This window comes from Rhipicephalus sanguineus, chromosome 3, assembly GCF_013339695.2.
Source record: "Rhipicephalus sanguineus isolate Rsan-2018 chromosome 3, BIME_Rsan_1.4, whole genome shotgun sequence".
In the NCBI taxonomy this organism is placed as follows: Eukaryota; Metazoa; Arthropoda; class Arachnida; order Ixodida; family Ixodidae; genus Rhipicephalus; species Rhipicephalus sanguineus.
In genome coordinates this window covers 217,246,475-217,270,755 of record NC_051178.1, presented here as the reverse complement: position 1 = coordinate 217,270,755, position 24,281 = coordinate 217,246,475, and the positions used below count along the sequence as shown (strand labels likewise).

At 48.4% G+C, this 24,281-nt stretch overlaps 2 protein-coding genes across 2 annotated transcripts in view; both read left to right on the top strand.

Moving 5' to 3' along the window:
• LOC119388290 (protein SEC13 homolog) overlaps window positions 1-24,281 on the top strand; it is a 492,033-nt gene that overhangs the window by 86,596 nt on the left and 381,156 nt on the right.
• Window positions 1-24,281, top strand: part of LOC119388291 (disintegrin and metalloproteinase domain-containing protein 11) — a 483,088-nt gene that overhangs the window by 202,891 nt on the left and 255,916 nt on the right. The window contains exon 13 of the mRNA XM_049413903.1: window positions 8,939-9,105. Within this exon, the coding sequence (XP_049269860.1) occupies window positions 8,939-9,105 (167 nt within the window). The remainder of the gene's footprint in view (window positions 1-8,938; window positions 9,106-24,281) is intronic.

Sequence of the window (24,281 nt, the reverse complement as noted above, 5' to 3'; positions counted from 1 at the left end):
GTGTTCTCGTCGGAGAACGAGGCGTCGGCGAGGAAGACGGTCAGTGAGGCGTCTGATCGACGGCGACGGCCCTGAGACGTCGACAGGAGCTGCGACGACGGGACTGGGCGTCGACTTTGGAACTGGATCGAGTCAACGGACTCCATGAACGGAGTAAGAAGCGCGACTGACTGAGAGGCCATAGTGGCCAGGCGCTCGAGTAGAGAGGAGCTAGACATAGCTCGAATGTTTTGCGATTGTCTGTTAGTGATTGCGCAATAGCGTCGCATTTCCTAATGGTACTTCTTGTCGTAAATGTTGAGTGCGTGTTAGTGTTTATTTTGGTTTGCCGTGGTGTGTGAGATAAAGTTTGATTTGCTGTGACACCATGGTCTCCCGACTCTCTCTCTCTCTCCCAACTCCATCACACATTGCAAGCGCTCCCGAGATACGTGACACAATAAGTGGCGAGCCTGTGCCAGGATTTTTCCAGCGTTGGGCCCAGTCAGGTATCGTCGGGGGTTGCAAGGATGGATTGGGGGAAGGTATCAAGAGTCATTCGGGAGAGAAAGCTCAATAAGGAGCAAGCTCTAAAGTTTATTGAGGACGAGAAGGAACGGGTTCGAAAAGAGTGGGAGAATAAGAGAGAGGAGCATGAAGCCGATCTCGAGGCAAGGCACGCCTCGCAAGATGCGCCGATCTCGAGGCAAAACATGCCGCAGTGTTAGAAGCTTATGCTCGAGAGAAGCAGGAACTCGAGCTTCAACTGCGATTGGCACAAGCCAAACAAGCCAAAGGGTGCATTGGGCCAGATGAGAGAAGGCCGATAGAGATTTCATTGGGAGAAGTCAATGCGCCTGATTTTCAGAGTTTTGTTTCCGATGAGCAAAAGGGCAGTGAGCACACTAGTTGTGCAAATGGGAACAGTTTGGTTAGGAATGATCAGAAGACAAAGGTCCGAGTTGTTGCATATAGGGAGAGTAAAAGGAGTAGTGAGCTGCATGCCAGTGTTGTTGAAGAGGGCACGGAGGTATAGAACTCGACGCCTCCAGACAGCAGGGAAGCAGAGTATAGCTCTTCGTTGATGAGCATGCACACACTCAAAGTAAAAGAGTGTCACAAGCACGAGAGAAAACAGCAGAGAGGACTGGGTTGAATGGAGCGTCTCATACGCAGGGTGGTAAGCGCGTAAAAGTGAAGGGGACACCGACAGCTTCAAGGGTAGTGAAAAGTGGTTTCAAGCATCAGGACGCAAGAAAAGATGCCCGAGCTGTGAACAATAGACGCGTAAGACGAAGGAGAAAGAACACTGCGAAAATGCGTCGAGTGGGTTGTAATTATTTGAATGCAGAGAGGGTCGTGCAAGAAACCAGTGTCGGGCATAAATGTAGGACGCAGCCTGGGAAAGTTAGTTCAAAGAGGCGTCCCGTGACGAGAAACAGAGGAAACAGCCATAGTGAGCACGCTAGGTGGGCAAATAAGAACAGTCCTTTTAAGAATGAGCTGAAGAAAAAGGACCCAAATGTTGCATATAGGGGGAGTAAATCAACGACTAGTGAGTCCTATGCCAGTGTTCCTGAAGGGGGCATAGAAGAAAAGAACGCGATGCATCCAGGCAACGTGGAGATAGGATATAGCTCGTCGCTGATGGGTATGCCCGGTGAAGGAAGAAGCGGTCAGCTTTCGCAAGATGTAATGCCAGCGGGCAGGCAGAGCATTGGAGTGCCTCAGATGCACGAGGGTAAAAGCGTGAAAGTAAAAGAAATGAGGACAGCTCCAAAACTGCTGAAAACTGGTAGCAATTATCAGGACGCAAGGAAAGCTCCCCAAGTTGTCAATGGCAGACGCGTAAAGCGAATGAAGAAGAATGTTGCGAAAATGCGTAAGGCAGGTTGGAATTGTTGGGATGCAGAGAGTGTGGTGCATGTAACCAGGGTCAGATATAGAGGGAGGACGAAGTCAGAGAAAGTTGGTTGGAAGAGGCGTCGGGTTAGAGTCATCAGCTGTAGTGAGCGGGCGAGACAATGGGCGGCGAACAGACGCCGGAAAAAACTGAAGAAGACACGAAATGTGAAAAAGCACAGGTTTAAGCATGGGAAAGTAAACTGGTGGCTGCTATGGTGTTAAGAAGGATTCTGTGAAATATAAATTCTGTGCAGTGAATAGGTTTTGAGAATATTATTGTACGGCTATTTTTGAGTAAAGCTTGGGAGTAATTGAACTTGTGTATTTTTTAGAAGGGTGAGTGTTGCGTATTGTGAGAAGTTATTTCGGCAGGTGTAGAGACTGTAGTCTAGAGTGTTACAAACGATGAACTTGTGGATAGCGTGAACAGTTGAGTGCAGTGTTTGGTGAGGTGTTCGCGGAAGTGCATGGTGATGAGCAGTGTACAGTGAAAGTAAGTGTGAACACAAGACAAGAGGGTGGAAGGCAGAAGTTACCAGATACCAAAAGAAGAGTAGAGGGCCGCAACCCTGAAGAGGAGGACCAAAGCAGTTTTTTAAGAAAAAACTCTTAAAAGGGGGCCCAGTGTCATGAGTAAAGGGGCATGGGGCGCGTGCTGGACAGCGCAATGCGTCGATGTTGTGTGGGGAATGGAAAAGTACCCGATGGTGTGCACCCCCGCCACGTCGACGCAAGCCATTGGCCGAAGAAAGGCGCGTGCCACGCGACCCGAACTGAGGTGCGGAACCCCAGAGGAACAAGCAGTCATTGTTCGGTGGAGTCGGCGAAGAGAAAGGTGGTGCAAGCCAGCATCGCGCCCGCGACGGGGACAGCAGGGCTGAGTTCTGGAGGCAGCGTTGTGCATGTCCCGGGAGGGTGGCCGTCGACCTTGGTGTCTACCGAGCGAGGTGTCCCGGGCTTGCGGCAGCCTCATCACGCAGTTCTCATGGCACCTGCGGCACTACCCCAGCTCGACGAGACGGCAACCCACCGACAATCACCGGAGAGCCACGTCGACAGTTTGAGCCAGTGGCACTGAGGAGAGGCCGACAGTTAGGCCTAGCTGGGAGGGACCGGTGTTCTCGACGGAGAACGAGGCGTCGGCGAGGAAGACGATCAGCGAGGTGTCTGATCGGCGGCGACGGCCCTGAGACGTCGACAGGAGCTGCGACGACGGCACTGGGCGTCGACTTTGGAACTGGATCGAGTCAACGGACTCCACGAACGGAGTAAGAAGCGCGACTGACTGAGAGGCCATAGTGGCCAGGCGCTCGAGTAGAGAGGAGCTAGACATAGCTCGAATGTTTTGCGATTGTCTGTTAGTGATTGCGCAATAGCGTCGCATTTCCTAATGGTACTTCTTGTCGTAAATATTGAGTGCGTGTTAGTGTTTATTTTGGTTTCCCGTGGTGTGTGAGATAAAGTTTGATTTGCTGTGACACCATGGTCTCCCGACTCTCTCTCTCTCTCTCCCAACTCCATCACACATTGCAAGCGCTCCCGAGATGCGTGACAGCATGTCACAGGGCATTGCTTCCGGTTCTAAATAGTCACAGCTTCAATACAACCAATAAATCATGTACAGACAGAAATGCTGAAGCTGCTGATTATAAGCGGAAATTTGACAGGATGTTAAGCCAGCGTCTCGTGGTTAGAATGTATGCTTTGCTTTGGCAGCAAGAGTTGTGTTACAACCGGGGATTAGGGGGCATTGCTCTAGAGGTGAGTGCTTGCTCGCCATTCGGCTGCTCTGAATCTGTCATTGGAATTCAACATTAAACAATTGGAACACTAGAGGTAAATAACAATATATGTTAGAGTGAAAGGTGAATGTTTTTAAATGCCTAAAATGTCAGTATTATCAACAGCAGTGCTCTACTAATCGGGAAATTAAGGTAAATGTAGGACACGACATGCACCACCAGTGGGGCATTTTGGAATGAGTCCGATGACGTCAAGCATAGAGTTTCTTACAATAATGCCTAGAGTGGAATCTGGCGCTAGTGTCTACGCCGGCTCCTTAAGCGGCGCTTCAACCACCATGGGAATGATGGGAAGTACAGGCTTCGGATTTGCTTTGGATGCATTAAGTACTTGAGATTCGCGACGCTTGTTTGCCGAGTCTAAAACAAAGCGATATGAAGTTATTCCCCATTAAAACTTGCTTCGTTCTTTTGTACGTAATACTTATCGCAAAAAGTTTCCGTGACCGTGAGTTGAAAGTGAAACCTGCACGAATTCAACCACCAGGGTATGCATTGCTCTGCAATTGTGTTCCAGATTTGACATCACAATATAATGAATTATTTTGTTTACAACACTTGAAACAAGCGCGCTTGCCTTCCCTCGAAAGTACGCATTATCTATTTACGGAAATAACAGTAGCATATTGAGTGAGAAACACTTAACGTACCATCTGCTGCAATGCCAGATGCGTCTGTCTAAGTTGCCTGCCCCCAACGCATCTCTCGTTTTGTTGTGAAGTCGAGTCATAGGAGCGCAACGGTGCATCTACTTAGCTTCGCCGTCATTTTGCAGTCGATTTGAAAGAGTTTTGACAAGTAATGCTTATCACAAAACGTGAACTCTATGCAAATACCTGCACTGGCATGGGACGCTACATCTGTGCGCAGCGGTGAGGGAACGACGCTTTACTAAAACTGCCATATACAACCTGTAAAGCTGCAACGAAACAGCACATCAAGACATATAGCGGTCTTCAGCCTCTTTGAACAACAAAGGCACTGCTTGAGTGCTTTGTAACGCACCACACTACCCAGGCATCGCGAAGAACGAAACTGAAACTGTAGAAAAAGATCCGTAGACAGTTCGCTAGTTAATGAAATCCATTCCGAAGCCTGTACTTCCCATCATTCCCATGGTGGTTGAACGATCGCAGTGCCAGTTTGCTCTCTAGGTTATTGTAAGAAACTCTATGACGTCAAGTGTCCAGAGTACAATTAATCACTAGCACTCAAGCTACCTATAATAAAAAAGTAACATTCTCTACATTAGATGACGTAATAAAATTCTGCTTGTGCGTTTCTGTTTCATTCATGGAGAAAAGCACGTGGTGTTACCAAGGAGAAGAGCATGGGCGGTTTAAATGTTTTGTTTTTGCCGGGCTGCTCTCCAGTCGCATCTCAGTGGTAGTTTTGTTATCACGTACTTTTGCATGTGTTTTGCGCGCTCATGAAAGTCGCTCTAGCGGGAAGTTCGACAAAATGCCGTGTCGTGGTATGTTGCCGGGTGCCTGAATGGTGTGCGCCGCTTGAACAGCTGCAGCTGCGGCAAAGAAACCGACGTGGCTTTCCAATGGGTGCCACAAATAAACCCCTACACCTAAGTGGCTGAGTGCCGTGCCTATGCGATAGTGTGCTAAACAACCAAGAAATCTGTGTGTGTGCTCGTTGTGCTTTCGTGCTGAGGATTACGAGATCAACCACAATTTGGGCAAGGTTTGTAATGTGCCCTTCAGAGCTGAAATCGCAGCGTCAGCTGCCGGGCAGTAAAGGCAGGCAATGTTGGCCAAGGCAAACTCTACGTCAGGAGGTCTTTTTAGGCGGGCGATTTGAAGTGTGCTAACGCTGTGCGGACCACTAAAACGTGATTTTCTTTCAAAACAAGCATTTCCTTGGCACAAAAAAAAGCACTATGAGGTTTCTGGAATGTTGTTTCAGCAATGGGAACATCGACTTAACCGCCATTAGTGTCCCTTTAAGGAGTTTATCAAGAAGGGCTGCAGTGGTGACACTTTTTTATTCTAGGGTGAGACGATACACAAATACACAAATCACCAAGTGCATAGATAAGTTTCGTTTCAACAATCAGATGTGTGATCTCTTTATATCGACCAACAATGACTGTGTTGTGAAACAAAGGTTGGTAACCGCATGCATGAACATGGAGTTGGAGAAACTGGCGCCTGAAGTGGTTTCTCGGGCAACACAGTCATTGGTCAATATAAAGAAGAGACCATCTGTCTGTATTAGGAAGCCATCGATAGCATTGTCACCTAAGCGGTTGGGTTTCTTGCGTGAGCGGTGATCTACGGTATTGTCCTTGTCGTTATTTCGCTTAGGTAGAGTGACTTTTTTCGTGCATGTCCCTTAGTGATCCCATGTGATCAACTGTCTACCTGGCGATTGTACTTTAAGGGGTATTCACACGAGGGAGAAGCGGGGATTACGGATCATGTGACAATGACATCACGAATTAGCGAGTGGGCACGACCCCCCTGTGCCTCCTCGGGAGGGACGAGGACCTTTTGACTGACAGGACAAGCTATCTCCGTGTGCTGGGGGAATTTTGGGCAGGTGTTTGGTGCAGTTGCTCCTATTGCAGCAACCATTTTGCAATCACTTCGTGGATGCGTTGGCAGCAGCCGTGGTGGCCGCGATGTACGAGGCCACTTTTTTTCTTTTTTTTTTTATTGTCTAAGAGCACGTGTGCTTGTGGGACACCACGTCCGAGACCTGCTGAACTTGAGTGCTGTGGGAAGTGATGTTCAAGCAGATGGCAGAGTGCTACCATCACTATAGCCCATACACACTGATAATAACTGTTTTTTTTAACCTGGTAATTTTGATGTGCATTGTGACGTTGCCCGTTTAACCCAATGTCGCCCGTTTTCCTGAAATAACAACTTAAAAAAAAGCATAACACACGTTTTTCATATATTAACCATGAAAAGCAGTAAACAGTGCGCTCGAACAAATGTTCTACATGTTTGGTGGAGCATCCATTGCCCTCGCCGACTACATGGTTCTCATACAGAAGGCTCCAGCTTAGTATGTTATCTCGGCGCTATGGCGAGGCTATGATGAGCAAAATTATCTGCATTGAACACAAACATCGTGCCTACCTGAGTGTCGACTTATGTAGGCTATAAGCATAGGTCGGCAAAAAATGTGGAGCTCACTCAGACGCACTCATGAAATAAATTTTGCCCTAAGAGCTCACTCGGACTCACACTCACGAAAATTTTGCTCAACCGGACTCACTAGGACTCAGACTCACCAAATTATTACTCACTCGGACTCACTCAGACTCACACTCACGGCTCTTTTTGAGTCTGAGTGAGTTGACTCACGAGTCTGTTAGCGTACAATTGGCTTTATTGACCATGATTTCAATGCTCTTTCACACAAATATCTCGCATAATTGGTGCTCTGCTTGGCGCCTTTTGACCTCGTACCTTCAAATATGAATTATCAGTGGTTGCAATCCAGTAAGGACACTTTTATTGAAAATGATGACTCACACGAGATATTTTTATCAAGAACTTCCTGTGAGAGAGATTTCGGGGGCAGGACATAGCAGCCTGTGACCCACGCCTCTGATCAATAAATACTGAGCTGGCGTATGAACTCTAGGGCTTTGAAGTATGTGTGAGTCGACGGGAGCATAAACACGAGCTGACATAAGGCGGATAGTAATGCTGAAGTGGTGTAGATAGAACGATAGGTCGGCATAAAGGTGTTGAGCTCACTCAGACTCACTCAAGAAATATATTTTGCGCTTACGGCTCACTCGGACTCAAACTCAGCAAAGATTTCCTCGACCGGACTCACTTGGACTCAGACTCACTAAAATTTTTCTCAACCGGACTCACTCGGACTCAAGCTCACCAAAATATTGCTCACCTGGACTCACTCAGACTCACGGCTCAATCTGAGTCTGAATGAGTCTGAGTCAGTCGACTCATGAGTGAGTTTGCCGACCTATGGCTATAAGAGGTTCCCACATTATGCATGTACTTTACTTTTAAAAACATTCTTTAACATGCCGCCGGAAGCTTGACTGAAGCCTAAATTTGTGCTATCGCTCGCAGAATGAGGATTTCATTTTTTCCACTGCATTGATAACTGATTCTGCCGGGTGGAGACAACAGCCATCTATACAGTTTCGTTGCACTCCAAGATTCTGATAAAACGCTCATACAGATCGCTCTCAAGCATCAAGAGGTGACATCTCTTCCAGTCTCGTTTATAAAATAAAAACTGATAACTGCACTTTTTCGTTAATGCAACGCCAACCAACATCGAAAGATACTTCATTTCAGTTCCTGTTGCCAAAGCTTCACTAATTAGAACCAACTTTGACTGATCCGAAAGGCTGTGCACAATTTCTTCAGCAGAGGGAGAAAAAAAAAACTGCCATCAACGACCTTGCGAAGAATGACACTTTTGTTCGGTCCAAATTTGCAACAACAAGGCAGTCATTTCCTCTGTATTGTGTGCATTTAATTTTGATAGTTCAAGTAAGCTTAAAGTAAGAATTTAGATTAGCTTGCCCCCAATGAGTACACCCATATGACATCTTCCTGCACAATAAATCAATGGCATCACATCGAATGTGTGACCCCACTCATAGGGACAATTGTCAACTTCTGCTTACAGCAAGCTAGTGCAGCAACTTAATTCTTTCAGATGCTTTGTACAGATCTTGCCAACACATGATGCCTATCAGTTTCGAAACTCGAGCCTTAAGACTTCAGGTTACTCGCAAACATCAATCATTTCGATTGCTGTGGTCATCATACCAAGTCTGGGTACAAGAAAGAGCCTCTTCAGGCTAGTACAAATCATGAACGCAAAAAATGGCCACCATTCCGTAGAAATGCAGGTTGCCAAACTAGGCACTTCTCTGGAGCAACAGTCGGTCATGTGCAGCACAGGAGGTTTGGGGAGCCTGCACAAAGAGTAATCTGAAGAATTCCTCTGTCATGTAGTACTATCTACGTGGGACAGTCTGGCAGAATTATCAATGACCGCCCTGTGAATAACATCTGCAATGGTAAAGGTGGAGTTCATGCACAGTGTTGCTGCTCATGCAAGTGCACACCTGTTTTTGATAAGCATAATGACAACTGCACCCAAATTATCATTGGAGCAGCTGAAATGGCGTGAACACTTTTTGACTGTTTGCAAACACTGAGTGCCTCATTTTCTGTATCTAACAAATGTGTTCTTACGCCACTTGTGCAATGATAAGCTTGTCTCTAACTGTGCAGTACTTTCGGACGGTGAATACACGGGTCTCGATTGTCTACCTGGAGACGTGGGCAACGGGGGACCAGGTGGAGCACACGACTGACATTCGCCAGGCCCTGCTCAACTTTGTCGACTACTCCGCCAAGAATCTGTACAAGCAGGCTGTTGATGCCACTCACTTGCTCACGTATGAGGCTTCTGTCATTTGGAAAGCTTCTTCAATATGGAACTGCTTTTCATAATTAGGTCTTTGTGCTGAGCTCAAGGACTTTTCCTGGAACATACTAAATCTGCAGATGCTGAAATTTGTTGCTGTTGTGTCGTCGGCCGGATACACGTCCGGTGTAGGCAGATAGCGCCGGAGCGTTAGCAGGCACATCTGACCACGGAGAGGAGGGGACTGTCGTTTGTTCAGAGAGTGGGCAGAACAATTGGTTACAGGTAATGATCGTTGTACGGTGCTCTGTGACCTACCACAAGTTATCGAAACTGGTCGGAAGTGAACAAGATTACTAACATCTCCCCCTAGAAAGGAAAGAAGATATAAACTCTTGTGGATCTGTATAGGATAACGCAATCAAATTATACAGAACTAACGCTACAGTAGGCAGTCGCAGTTGTACTGTGTATAAAACATTATACAATATCAAGGCACTCAAAACTTCGCATGCAGTAGAATGCTTTGGTGCACCTGAAAATTTGGCACACAACCACTGAAAATAACTAGTAGAAAAATTTTCAAAATAAAATTACAACATTATACAATAGTTATCACATGTAGGAATGTGTTTATTCTTTATAGGACGGTTTCATGTGGTTCAAGTAGTTTGACTAAAACATTTTCCATTGCATGTGCCCACGTACGAATAATTAGGAACTTAGTGTGAGTTCCTCGCACTTGGGATTATGCAGTAAAAGAAAGTATGCAAAAATATATTGTAAGTAGTATATATGAAAAATGAGAGTATTACAAGAATAACGTGTATACTTACGAAACATAATCCTTATGATGCGCCGGCTTTTTATGGCGTCGTTTGGGACAAGGGCTGCAGGAGGGTTGGATTCACCGACGGAGCCTTAACCAGCTCAGAAGAGCCTTGGGGCTCACCTACATGCTTACTGTCGGAGAGTTTCCATACATGACATATCTTTGATAGGATGTGCACTGGGGCTGGCACATCAGCCGACTGTTGTGAAGGTAGCTGGGAGGAATTATTCTGGTGCATGGATGATGCGTTAGGTGGAAGACATGAACTCTGCGGGCTGAGTTAATACCCTGTCACACGGCAAATCGTCATTCGTTTGCTGTCACACGGTGAAACTAATGCCATTCGATGAAAAGGACATTTCCTGTCGAATTGGTTCGCGAAACACATTTGCATTCGATTTCGGTCCGAATGCGTAATCTCGACGCCAGGGACTTTTTAGGGAGATGGCTGTTCAATTATGTACAAGTAACTTTTGTAAATTGTATATATCTTACACTTTACTAGATTAACTTATTGCTCATTTGATGACGTAGCAGCATGTGCAAAAGTTCCTAAAAGAAAGCTACTCTCAACTACAGTGGCTGGATGCCGGCCATGTTTCATTTGTGCTCTGTTTTCGTTGTTGCCTGTATCGCGGGTGTTGATTGTCCGATTGCACGTGTTTTGGTGATCGAGGTGGTGACTGCACAAATTAGCTTCCGCCGTCTCATTTCTGCAGCCGGAGTGTCAGTCGTGCTCGCATGCTTCGGTTTACTGTATTCATGCCCGGTCATATCGTCGGCTGTGTTCGGTTTCGATTGGTTCTTAGCTTGACTTCGTTTGTGTCGTGCAGCTGTGGCAAGTTGTGTAACACGGCTGTGTTTATATGCTGGGAGCAGCTTTTTAGTGTTAAAAATTGTTTTCGAGGATACTCGCATGTTACATGCAAGTTTTAATCGATTTTTATTTCTCCCGAAGTCACGGCTCAGGAGGGCTAACGTCATGGTCATCATTTTAAAATGATATTTGTTTTCGTCGTGTGGCACGAGCCAGGTAAAATGACATTAAGTTCACCTAATGTTGTAAATCACGTTAGCTTTGCCGTGTGACAGGGGTATAACAATTAGCTTTGATGCACTCCAGTCATTGCCATTGCTAAGGTGGAAGGAATTGAATCTCATTTGACTAAGGATTGTATAGGGACCCCTGTATTTATTCTGCTTCCCTGGCAGAAAGAACCCCGAGGCCCACTTGTAGCTTGGAAGAAAGTTTTGCTCCACGTTTAGAATCTGTGCGCTCCTTAGTTGGCAGCTGCCTATGGAACACTCGTGTTCTCGCAGGATCAAAATTGGAGAAGGAGCGAGAGACTTTGGGTGTAGCCCTGTAATGTCCATTCCAGAATGCAGTTGGCGATTATGCAGAAGTTGTACAGGCAACAAGCCTGTAGTAGCTTGAGGCATAAAGCAATATGTGCCGAAATACTCGGTTACAGCTTGTTTCAGTGGGCGGCATTCAAGTTGAGTGAACTGAATTTGCTTTTTCAAAACGCGGTTGAATCGTTCAACTTGACCGTTAGCTTGTGGATAGTAGTTCGAGGAGCAGGACTGTTGTCCGTGACAATTGCTTCTGGGAAGCCTTCCCTACTGAAAAGTGCTGACAGAAATGCAACTACTATTTCAGAAGTGGCTGCATGGTTAAAGCAAACCTCCGGCCACTTAGAGTGGTAGTCGAGTAATGTAATTGCAAATCTGCAGTCGAAAGGAGCACGTTCATGTGAACCGGCAATGTCCCAAGGTTCAGTTGGCCATGGAAGGGTGCAAAAACTGGTTTAGCAGATTTGTCTGCTCTTTGACATACAATGCAGTTGTGGACTGCACGTTGTTCAACTTGGTTATCTAAGCAAGGCCACTAGTATCCTTCTATAAGTCACTGCTTAGTCCTGACAATTCAAGGGTGACTTTCATCATGAGCCAGCTGTATGATTGTATCGCACAGTGAAGCAGGAATGCTGACTCTTTCTGCGCAAGAAGACTAAGTTGTCCGCACAGGACGGTTCACTTCTCACCGCGAAGTAGGGCAGTAGCATTGGGGGATGAGATTTTTCTGGCCAGCCATTAGCAATATATGGAAGCACTTGTTGCAAAGTAGTATCTTCAGCAGTTGCTGCTTGTAAGTCGGCCTTACTAATGCATGAAATGACAAGAGAGATTATCTCTTCCTCTAGTTCTGGAGAGATTGGAAGTTTCCAAGGCAATTGAGAAAGTGCATACGCTACAACATTATTTGAACCCCTGCAGTACTGTACAGGGAAGTTGTAGTACAAGAGTCTGGCGCACCAGCATGAAATGCGCAATGAATGTCTGCCCAGCAGAAATTAATGTACCGTATATTGCCGATTATTAGTCGACGTTTTTTTTTCATAAAATGACCTTCCAAAGTTTGGGGGTCGACCTATACATGGAATCGTAAAGTCGACTTATCTGTAGGGTCCGACGAAAGGTCGTCGTCCTCGGATTTCCTGCTATTCGACGCATCGATAACATCAGCCGCAGAGGCAGCGGAGTCGCGGCAACAGCTATCTCCCAAGGCGCGCGTGCTGCTTCCGGAGCCAGACATTTTTGCAATCTGCCACGACGATCGTGAAACTATAGCAAAACCACGCGAGGCGAAACTACGGAGCACATTTAAAAATCACCGCCGCGCGGCATTAATGCGAACTGCTTGGGAAACATGGTCTCGAAAGCAGCATTTCAAACCTTTGATAGAGGGCGAACGATGCTCTATGAATAAAGAGGATAGAAACTATTCGTTGACAAACCACCGGCGTCCGTGTGGGCTGGCAACACTTTGCGGGGAACTAAACCACATGACCAGTCACATGCGCCCACAAGCGTCTTCACGTCTTTTTGCACTCACACCTGTTTGCCATTTCTGCATTTCGCTTCGCTTGCTAGCAGTGGTGTGCACGATTTGCGACGCTGCCAAACGGGACGCCAAGATGCCACCGCTACACCGGCAACAGTATAGCGCTGCTTTCAAGAGGCAAGCGATCCTCTACGCAGAGTCGGAAAGCAACCTTGAAGCAGGGCGCAAGTTTGATGTGTCGGAAAAGTGTGTGAGGGAATGGAGAAAACAAAGGACCAAGATCTTCGCGTGCGCTGCTACACGCGCTTCCTTTCAGGGCCAAAGTCTGGACGATACCCTGCCGTTGAGGAGGCGGTTCGAGATTGGGTTCACGACCACCGGCACCCGTTCCGACGGTGAGCAGCAGCAGTGGCTCACACGATGGCAATGACCATGACTGCATCCTTCTCTCAAGCGATGACGAGTCGTAAGCAATGTTTCACGGGCAAATAAATGTTTCTTTGCATCACTCCCTCTTCTGAAAAACTTATTGGTGAGCTATGGCCGCTGCATGAGGCTGAGTTCGGAGTCAACTTTTTTTTTTCCCCTAGAAGGGGTTGCAAGTTGGGGGATCTACTTATAATTGGAGTCGCCTTATAATCGGCAATATAAGGTAGTAAGTGCTTGATTATCAATGTGTAATCTAAAATGTCTACCCCATAAGTATACATGCCATTTCTCGCGAGCAAGTGTGATAACCGGGTAGTCCTGGGCCATGCCAGTCACCGGACCGAATCACACACACGTACATTGGCGGGTTCCACACATGACTGTCTGGTCATGTGCGCCGTATTTATGTCATTGCAACATCGACACCCCCGGGCGCCGGAGCGGCAAACTAATCTTATCACATCCCTCCCCCCTTTATTAATGGATGCAAACAATTTGTTTAAGGTGAGTAGTGCGATACTGGTCGTCGAATTCTCGTACTTCGACGCAGGACAGGAGTACTGGGTGTTGTGACAGCAAGTTCCGTTTTCCTCGCCACGTCTTCTCTGGGATCTTGCCTAGACTCGGTGTCGTGCAGGCGATCCGGAGTTAGCTGCCTCTGACCCACGTCCAAGCTTGGAGCAAGACCTGTAGCTACTGGGCTGCCTGACTCTTGGTTGTCTGCACTTAGTTCCTCAGGGGGCTGGCGGATGTGATCCAGATGTCGAGTTAAACGCCGTCCGTCCTCCAGTAGAACATCCATGGACGAAGTGCGTTGTTCGGTGACGACTGCAGGGAGCCACGCAGAAGTTCGCGGACCTGGACGGAAGTTTTTTGTGAACACCTGGTCACCAGGGTGACCCAAAACCCTGGGTCTTGTTCCTTGGTCGCATCTGATTTTCTGCTTAGGTATCTTCTGTTGCACCTTAGTCCTGAGGTCTGGGTGTAGCAGGTCCAACGCAGTCCTCAGCTTCCGCCCCAGCAACAGCTCCGACGGACAGCAACCCATGACCTCGTGAGGCGTTGACCTGTAAGTCAGGAGCATGCGGGCAATTTGAGTGCGAATATCTCCAGGGCCAGCCTTCCGCAACTTGTTTTTGACAGTCTGCACTGCCCGCTCTGCAGCACCGTTTGACGCTGGATGATACGGCGCCACCAGCATTCGCCTCACCCCATTTTTCTTGAGGAATGTGGAGTAGAACTCACTGGTAAATGCTGGCCCATTATCCGACACGACCACATCTGGAAGGCCTTGGTTTGCAAACATAATTCTCATGCAGGAAATAGTTGCTTCAGCCGAGGGTGTGGAGAGCGGGAACACTTCAATCCACTTATCGCATCGACTGCGATAAAAAAATAGGTGTTCCTGTGTCATGAGTAAAGGGGCACCGGGCGCGTGCCGGACAGCGCAATGCGTCGATGGTGTGCGGGGAATGGAAAAGTACCCGATGGTGTGCACCCCCGCCACGTCGACGCAAGCCATTGGCCGGAGAAAGGCGCGTGCCACGCGACCCGAACTGAGGTGCGGAACCCCAGAGGAACAAGCAGGCATTGTTCGGTGGAGTCGTCGAGGAGCAAGGTGTTGCAAGCCAGCGTCGCACCCGCGACGAGAGCAGCAGGGCCCCGTTCTGGGGGCAGCGGCACGAGAGGCTCGGGAGGGTGGCCGTCGACCTTGGTGTCATCCAAGTGAGGCTCCCTGAGCTTGCATCAGCCCCATCACAGCAGTTCGCAGGGCACCTACGGCACTCCCACAGCTCGGCAAGACGACGGCGGCCCACTGACAATCACCAGAGAGCCACATCGGCAGTTCGACCCAGTGGCACCAAGGGGAGGCCAGGAGTTGGGCCTAACTGGACGAGACAGATGTTCTCGACAAAGGGCCGGAGGATCGGCGACGAGGACGACTAGCAAGGCGGCGGATCGACGATGACGACCCGAAGACGTCGACAGCAGCTGTGACGACGGGGCCGAACGTCGACTTTGGCACTGGATCGAGGCGACGAACACACACGAAGTAAGAACGTTCGATTTGCATGGCTACAGTGGCTAGAATACTAGAAGTGTCATCACCGTCAAGCGGCTGCAATGGGAGGTAGTGACGCCGCCTTGCGATGTTTCCGCTAGGTGGCGCGCGCTGTCGTATACACGTCAGGCTTTCAGGCTGCGCACGTTGTTCAACGCTGCAACTCGCCAGTTAGACGTGATTATTTTGCCTTTTACGCTGTTCTTTCGTGCTGCATTTGCTGGTCGGACAGCCTTGTCGTGTTTACGTTATGTCTTTTGCGGAGTGTGTGCCATGAGCAGACGTGAGAGCCACTGTTTTGTGCCCAGATGCTCAACTGGGTACAAATCGTGCAAGCAGAAGCTTTCATAGTTTGGAGTCCCGAACGACGACTATTTGTTCCAGCAGTGACAGCGTAATATCCAGCAGTGGCAGCGTAAAGAGCAGACAAGCCTTTGGAAAAGAATGCTGCCGTTCCAATCCCAGGGATCCAATCGAAAAGCTATTCGGGATAATTTGTCAGATATCCGGGTGCAATGATCATCCCACATCGACCAAGCTCCTTACTGCCGTGAATTCCCTTAGCTTTTACAATTTGGTAAAAGCACCAGACACGGGCAACTGTGCAGGTGACACACTTACGTCATTAGTTGGAACTGATGAAGTGGCCATCCATGTCGACGATTTACTGGACACTGGAAACCTGGACGATGCTTCAAGTGTACTACAGGCATCGACTCTCCTTTCCGACCATGCGTATCCTCTGCAAGTCAGTGACGGAAGACTGGTGTACTATTTGGCTGGCTATGAGGCATGGAGGAAAGTTATGGCAACGAAAAGCCGGGACTGTTTTGAGCAGGTGCTCAGATCCCTCGAGAATGCAGATAAGGATCTTGCGTCATTCACAGCATTCTGTGATGTTGGAGGGCTTTTGTACCTGTCACCTGAACTATTTTCATTTGTGGAGGAACTGGAGGACACATTCACATCGTGGTTCAGTTATAATAAGCTCCAAAGGGACACTATAGTTGAACAGTGCAGACCGTACCATCCGTATAGCGTGCGACTCACACAAGCAAGATCTGACGAGCAACATAATCAAGTTTTTTGTTCTCACACGGCTTCACTTCTTCACGAAATCTCTAAACAGAGAAGTTCTGCAAGAGAAAGATAAAAGCACCTCAAGTTTCGAAGAACGGTGTGATGTGCATCACCCTGTAGTGTGCTAGCTTTCTTCCCTACTTTGATGCCCCCAACTTCAAATAAAATGTGTAAGAAGAGTAAAATGCTCTCCGATTTTCTGTGCACTTGTTAAGTGAAAAATATTTCCACTGTGAATACGCAAGAATAATTAAGTTCTTGAAAACTACCTCATGCAAAATGTTAGGTATACTTTATAACAACATGAAGGAAATTGATATCAATGTCATAGTAGCATTTTTTTCGTGCTTCTTGAGGTTGCTTATAACCTTGTGAAATGACAATCCCCCCAAATTGTTAATTGGTTATATTTCTCGGCATCAAGGAACGATCACAAGCAGTCGCAAGCTTAGCTAGCCGCGATGTTTGCGAAAGATGTAAAGCTTCACTTATGATACTGTGCGTACGGTCATACCATACGGTGATAATGCTTGATAATATCTCCCGCAAATTTCATTTCTTTATGAGGCACTTACACCCTGCATTATAGTAGAGACACTAATAAAAATTTACTGCTCAAACAAAACCATATCCGCCACAAATCAGCCTTGACATGACAGCTTCGCTGCAGCGAGCCGAGCGAGAGACGTGTAAGCTACAACCAGCGCCACCTAGACAGCGCCGGTCGAGACATCGGTGGAGAGCGTCAGCGCAGGCGGCGCGGTCTTCACACTTCCCTATTCTAGCCACTGTAGCGTGGCGAGACTGGGACGCCATAGTGGCCAGACTTTCGGGCCAGTAGAGCCGAGCTTAGTTAGAAGTGTTTTTTGTATTCTTTTGTACCGCTTGGCGTTTTTGCACATGTTACTCCTGATTGTAAATTTTTAGTTTGTTAATTTTTTGGTTTACCGTGGTGTGGGATATAAAGTTTGTTTGCCGTGACGCCACGGTCTCCGGCCTCGCTCACTCTCCCAAATCCATCACATATTGCAAGCAATGCCGACGTGCTTGACCGCTTGTCAGTTGATCGACGGTCGATGCTCTGTACGCTGCTATCAGTGCATACAGTGTGTATCGCTGTAAGTTAACTTTCCGTTTCCCGGCCACAAGTTCGGCCAAATAAACAGTTTCATCTTGAAAACGCCGACTGCTGTCTTCGTCGACGTCACGACCATGTGACAATATAGCGATAACCATTCAAAGGTGCCGTATTTGCCAGGAGCATCAAAGAGTGTCACGACCAGTGCCTGTCATGCCCTGGCCGTTCCCGGAGATACCGTGGTCACGGCTGCATGTGGACTATGCCAGCACTTAAAGGATGTCATGTATCTCGGGGGGGGAGGTGATTCTTAAAAGGAAGAAGGAGCTTAAAAGGAAGAAGGATAGCCGGAGCTGATGAAACCCTGAACGGCAGCCTTGTGAATCGGTATAACCCCCTCGGAGTGTTAATGGTGACTAGCTCTTGGCACTCCTCATCGAGTGGGACTTGCTGGTAGGCGTCTTGCAAGTCAAGCTTTGTGAACTTTTGCCCCCTGTAAGCTGCGCAAAAAGTTCCTCAATCCTAGGAATAGGGTAGGACTCGACGACTGTCACCGGGTTTATGGTAGTCTTAAAATCGCCGCAGACCCGAACCCGGCCGTCGCGCGTCAATATAGGAACGATGGGCGCGGCCCACTGAGAAGTTTTCACCGGTTTGATAACGCCTTCCCGTTCCATCCTCTGTAGTTCTTCAAAAACCCGATCACGCAAAGCAAATGGTATCGGACGTGCCTTGACAAAACGTGGCTTCGCGCCCTTTTGTACGGATATAGAAGCTGCAACGCTGTGAAACGTGCCAAGCTGCTCCGAAAAAACTTCGGGGTATTGGCTTACCAGGTCTTCCGTAGACTTCACGATGTTGACTCCCTCCGTCTGAGTGATGCCTAGCTTGAAGGCCTTCATCCAGCTTCGTCCAAACAGCGTAGGACACGCCCCTTTCACGACAAATAGTGGTAGCTGGCGCTCCTTGTCGTCAAGTTTGACCATTGCTTCCAGCTTTCCCTGGACGCGTTTCATGTCGCCAAAAAAACTTCTCAGCTGCACACTCGATGGCTCCAACGGCACCGACAGAAAAAGCTCGGCAAACTTGCCATCATCAATGGTCGACATACTTGCGCCGGTGTCCATCTCCATATCGAGCGTTACGCCGTTAACTTCAACCGCTATGCGCATTGGCTCCGAACTAGCTGTGTGAAGCGTCCAGAAGTCGAAAACTTCAGGCTCTTCAGCAGAGACAGGCAGGTCGCCCAGGTTGTTCACGCGACTAGACCGGCTGCGACTAGACTGGCTCCGGTCAAAATTTCTACTTCCCGGCTGAACTCTGCAAACTCTTGCAAGGTGCCCTTTTTGATGGCAGTTGTGACAGATCGTGTTGCCGTGCCTACACCAACGCATAGCATGACCTCCCCCGCAGCGAAAGTAGCAGCTATCATTTTTCCCCGAGGCAACAACGTTCACTTGCTCCGGAGCTTCGTCAGATAGTAGCTGTGCTTGCTGACAGCTCAATGCGCGTGAATCTTTACGCGCAGCTTCCATAGCTACGACGGTGTCCTTTGCAGTTTCGAAGGTTAAACACGTCGTTTCCAGCAGCCGTGTTTGCATGGTTACGTCATTGATTCCGCTGACTATCTGGTCGCCCAACATGCACTCTCAAAATGTTGCGAAATTGCAGTCTTCGGCTAATTTCTTCAACGAGGCAATGTAGTCACTTACGGTCTCCCCCTCTTTTCGACGCCTCGAGAAAAACTTGGAACTTGCCACTACTTCTGATACGCGAGGGGCGTAGTGCTTGCCAAGTGTGGTAAAAATTTCGGTCAGTCCTGCTTGGGTGGGCCTACTTCATGCTAGGAGGCCTCGTAGCAGAGAATAAGTCTCTGGACTGCAGCATGTCAAAAATACAGCTGTCTGCTTGTCGCTCGGGATGCGGTTCGCGATGAAGTACAGCTCGGCCCGCTCACGTTATTCCGCCCACTCTGATGTACTCGGGTCGAACGAATCCAGCTTCCCAACGACAGGCATGACGACGTGTGATTGTGCTGTGCCGGTCTGGTTCGTCAGTCGACCTCGTCGCCACTTGTGACAACCGGGTAGTCCTGGGCCGTGCCGGTCACCAGACCGAATCACACACACGTACGTTGGCGGTTTCCGTACATGACTGTCTGGTCATGTGCACCGTTTTATTTCATTGCAACATCGACGCCCCCGGGCGCCGGAACGGCAAACTAATCTTATCACAGCAAGGAGGCATGCTAGGGCTTCACGCTCACCAGCAGAATATCTGCATTTAGCAGGAGACAAAGTTCTCAAAACAAAAGCAGTTGTAACTAACTGGTCATCTTTGCATTGTTGAAACATGGCACCCAATTCTATGTTGGAAGCATCAGTCGTTATGACTATTGGAAGCTTCTTGTCAAAGATTTGAATAGGTAGTACTTCTTTGATATTGTTGAATGCCAAATTGACTTCATGCGACCAATTAAATGTTTGGCCTTCATGCAACATGGAATGCAGTGATTGAACAATGTCCGCATAATGTGGAATGAAGTTCAAGTAATGGTCAGTGAGACCAAGAAACCAATGCAGTGCGCAGGCAGATTCTGCTCTTCAGTGATACAGTTGCGTTCACTAGGCTTGTGGGAATAGTAAATTCTAGCTTCGAAGCGAATTCGAAACAAATAGTGATTTGGTTGAACAATTTCAAATCGAATTCGAATAGTATACATACCTGCCAACTCTCCCGAATTGTCCGGGAGACTCCCGAATTTGGACCTAATCTCCCGATTGTATGAATGTCATCTCAAATCTCCCGAAAAGTGGCCACCACAGCAGAGGCGGGTTTTTTTTTTCACTCTTTTTTTAAAATCATGCACGTACGGCAGCCTTTCCTGCTGTGGCACTCGCCACCACACTTCTATTTCATTGCAACCATATCGTAGAGTACCGCTGAATACATTCTGGGCACTGCACATCTCGGCGAAGGCTGGCCGCGTGAAGTGCTCGCCACCGTACCGAAAGAAGGCGAGGTAAGAGGTACAGTCTCAACAGAAAAAGATTGCCAAAAGTGCACGGCGGCCGGAGCCGCGGCACTGCACGGGTGCTCCGATAACGAGACGGCGAGACTGTCGGACTATCGAGCACATTCCATTTTCCAAAGGAGGGGTGGCCGGCAGGCCGGCAGTAAGTAAGCAGCCCCCATTGTGCTTTGCACTCTCGATATCGGCGTGCTTGGGAGAAACAGAGCCGCGTGTTGCAACCTTGCCGCTCCGGTCACTGTTCAGTTCATTTGCGCCATTTGTTTCCATTGAGCCTAGCCAGAACTTTTGCGTCTCCATCTTGGCTCCCGCGTTTTGTACGCTACGCCATCTGCCGTGGGTATTCCGTGTTTCCAGAGTTCAGTTAGAAGGTCGATGACGGCGTCAAAATCAAAGTACTTGCAAGTGTTTCTGGACTCATACGCAGGTGGGTTTCCGTGCTTTGTGACTTCGCGAAAAGGTGACAAGTACGGATTCTGTACCACGTGCACCTGTGAACTGCCTTGGTGCCTTCACAAGTAAAGAAGTTTTGGTTCAAGCAGCTCAAAACAAACATCCTTACCCGTTTCTGATGTCAGTCTCTAGTCTCAGTAATTTCTGCTATGCAAAAAGAAAAAAAAAACCACTCCCCCCCCCGCCTGCCGCTGCGGTCTCCCGAATTTTCATGCTGTGAGGTTGGCAGGTATGAGTATATATAGCATATGCAAATGTCATGTGCAAATGTCATTCTTTTTAGTTCAAAGGAAGTGGAAGCAACTTTCAATAGCAGCAGGATTTCACTTTTGGTAGAATGCAAGTGATAATCTGTAAAATATGTTACGTCTTAAATTTACTACACTTAGAGCATATAAGCTGGTATAACAACCTTTTAAACTTAAAAATGATTTAAAGGTAAACATTCGGCAAAAGTCTGCCTGGTTGGGTAATAGAAAACGGGAGAAAAAGAGAAAACTCGAACCATAAACTTATTTTAAATACCCGACGTTTCGAAGCCTGACCGGCTTCTTCTTCAGGGGTGAGACGGCCCGAGACGCACGGCGCTTATATACGCCTTCTTGCCGACACTTGTCGCAAGCCTTGACAATAGAGGGAGGGCAATGTCTCCGTGGTGCGGTTGATGTTTCCCGCTGTATGTTGTATATGCCACGACTCAAGGAGGAGCCACCGGCACAAGCTGCTTTCTTGTTCCAGGATCACCGCATCGTCAGGACTAATGCAGTGGTCAAACTTCTCGCAGTGCTCCGCCACTGCTCTCCGTTCGCTGTTCAATTGACGGAGATCGTTCTTGTGCTGCCGCATTCTTTCTTGAAAGTTCTTTGTTTCCCCACTGTATGAAGCGGGGAAGTCGGAGCACGCGATCCTGTGCACGACGCCCTGCGCTTTTTCCGCAGGTGCGCGGTCTTTGGGTCGAGGGATGAAGCTGCCGATGGTGGTGGACAGCTTCTGGGCTACGTCGACCCCTGCCTACGTCGACCCGCTCCCCCCTACGGGCTCTGTCAGCCTATCTTCACAAGATAATCCTGCCTCTGACCGGGAAGACAGAAACCTACATCCGCCACTCGGGGCATTTCGTACAACTGGCATCCAACGTTAGGCTTGAGGAAACCGACCGTATGGTGTCTTTCGATGTGGTTTCCCTTTTCACCAACGTGCCCAAACCCCTCGCACTGGCTGTGACGCACGAGGCTCTCGAAGGCGACTTCACCCTGAACGACAGAACGCCACTTTCGGTAGACCAGATATGCCAGCTGTTGGAATTTTGCCTCTCAAGCACTTACTTCTCTTTCAGCAACGTGTTTTACAGACGGACCAGTGGGACAGCCACTGGGGGTCGCTATATCGGCAACAGTGGCAGCGCTCGTGATGGAGGATATCAAAAAGCGAGCGCTTGCCGCGTATGACCCCAAAACCAAGTATGACCCCAAAACCAAAACGCTATGTGGATGATTGCTTCTGTGTGGTAAAGTCCGGCAAGGTCAGCAGCCTGCTCGCCCGCTTGAATTTCATGGATCCCCACATACAATTCACAACGAAAATGGGGATTCATTCAACCCTCCCGTTCCTGGATTTGTTGGTGAGAAGGTAACGACAGAGCCTCTCCTTCTCCGTCTTCAGGAAACCAACACACATGGGGAGCTATCTCCACTTCATCTCGAACCAACCCGCCTGCCATAAGTCCTCCGTTGTGCAAAGCGTCGTCAACAGGGCCGAAAGAATCAGCTCGTCACCACGACGGCAGTAGGAAGAAAGAGCGAAAATAATCCGTGACCTCAGCACCAACAGCTATACAAAGGCGTTTATCCGCAAGGCCCTGTGCATGAAGAAAGACTGGGGAAGCAGGACACCAGTGGCGACGCTGCAGCGACGCCCCGTGTCGATTCCCTACATAGCGTGCGCCAGCGAAACAATAGCGCGCATACTCAGAAAGGCAGAGGTTGACGTAGCCCACAAGCCGTCCACCACCATCGGCAGCTTCATCCCTCGACTCAAAGACCGCACACCTGCGGAAAAAGCGCAGGGCGTCGTGCACAGGATCGCGTGCTCCGACTGCCCCGCCTCGTACGTTGGGGAAACAAAGAACTTTCGAGAAAGAATGCGGCAGCACAAGAACGATCTCCGTCAATTGAACAGCGAACGGAGAGCAGTGGCGGAGCACTGCGAGAAGTTTGACCACTGCATTAGTCCTGACGATGCGGTGATCCTGGAACAAGAAAGCAGCTTGTGCCGGTGGCTCCTCCTTGAGTCGTGGCATAAACAACATACAGCGGGAAACATCAACCGCACCACGGGGACATTGCCCTCCCCACGGCCGCTGGATAAAAAGCGCACGGGTGCGGCCTGCCGCGTGCTCCGAAACCGGCGTGACGGGCCTAGTTTCCCGGACCACCGCCGCGGCGCCACCGGGCGGGGACGGGTTTCGCGGACGCCCGGGGGATCACATGCGCGGCGCGCTTGCGGCAGTTATGCTTGAGCGCGTGCGTCTTCATGTGACTCCCGAAATCTTCTTCTAAAATTTATCTAGCGTGCACACATCAGTTAATTACCAATATTTCTTGTACATTCTTGCAGCGCTTGGGAATTTTCTTGCCTTGCCAAAGATGCAACTTCGCGCACCGATCGCTTTTTGCAGGAGTAATCGCGTGGACATATTTTTCTGGTATCCTAGAAGACCACAACTAACCAACCTGGAGGCGCTGCACCTTTCCTGATGCATCGAAATTCTTTATTTTGGCTCTGAGTATGTTGCTTCAGATTTAATTATTTCATTTCAAAAACGTGATCTCAGAAACTGCAGCGGCCACTGTTTATTTGACACAAAATAATATAAACTTCTTCCTTCCTCCAAACATGTTTATAGTACACATACGGTACGGTATCGCATGCAACTGCCATGAAATAATTCTTATCATATGTGCAACCATCTCATAGAAGGAGATTCGAGTCACTTTGAAATTTCAGTGACTACATCTTCAATACTGACAATTTTGCGAGCTGTTACGGATTAATTAATATGAAAACGGTCAGACAGGAAGAGTGATTAAAAGCCTGAAAAACACACGAACACAAATGCTTGCATTCCTGCGCTTTTCAGTATTTCTGTATCTTCCCGTTACGCCGTTTTCATGATCGTGCAACGAATTCAACGGTGAACATAAAATCTGGACAAAATGTGAGAAGTTATTTTATTTATTATGAATTCAGGGCTCATCCCTGCTAGCTGAAAACGGCGGCTTGTTGCAAACGTTGCTGAAATCCAGCAGCCGTTACACGTACCACCTGCCCGTTTTCTCTTATCTCTTGTTTTTTTTTAGTTCCCACCTTTCAGCCGGCGGCACCTTTGTCATCGGTT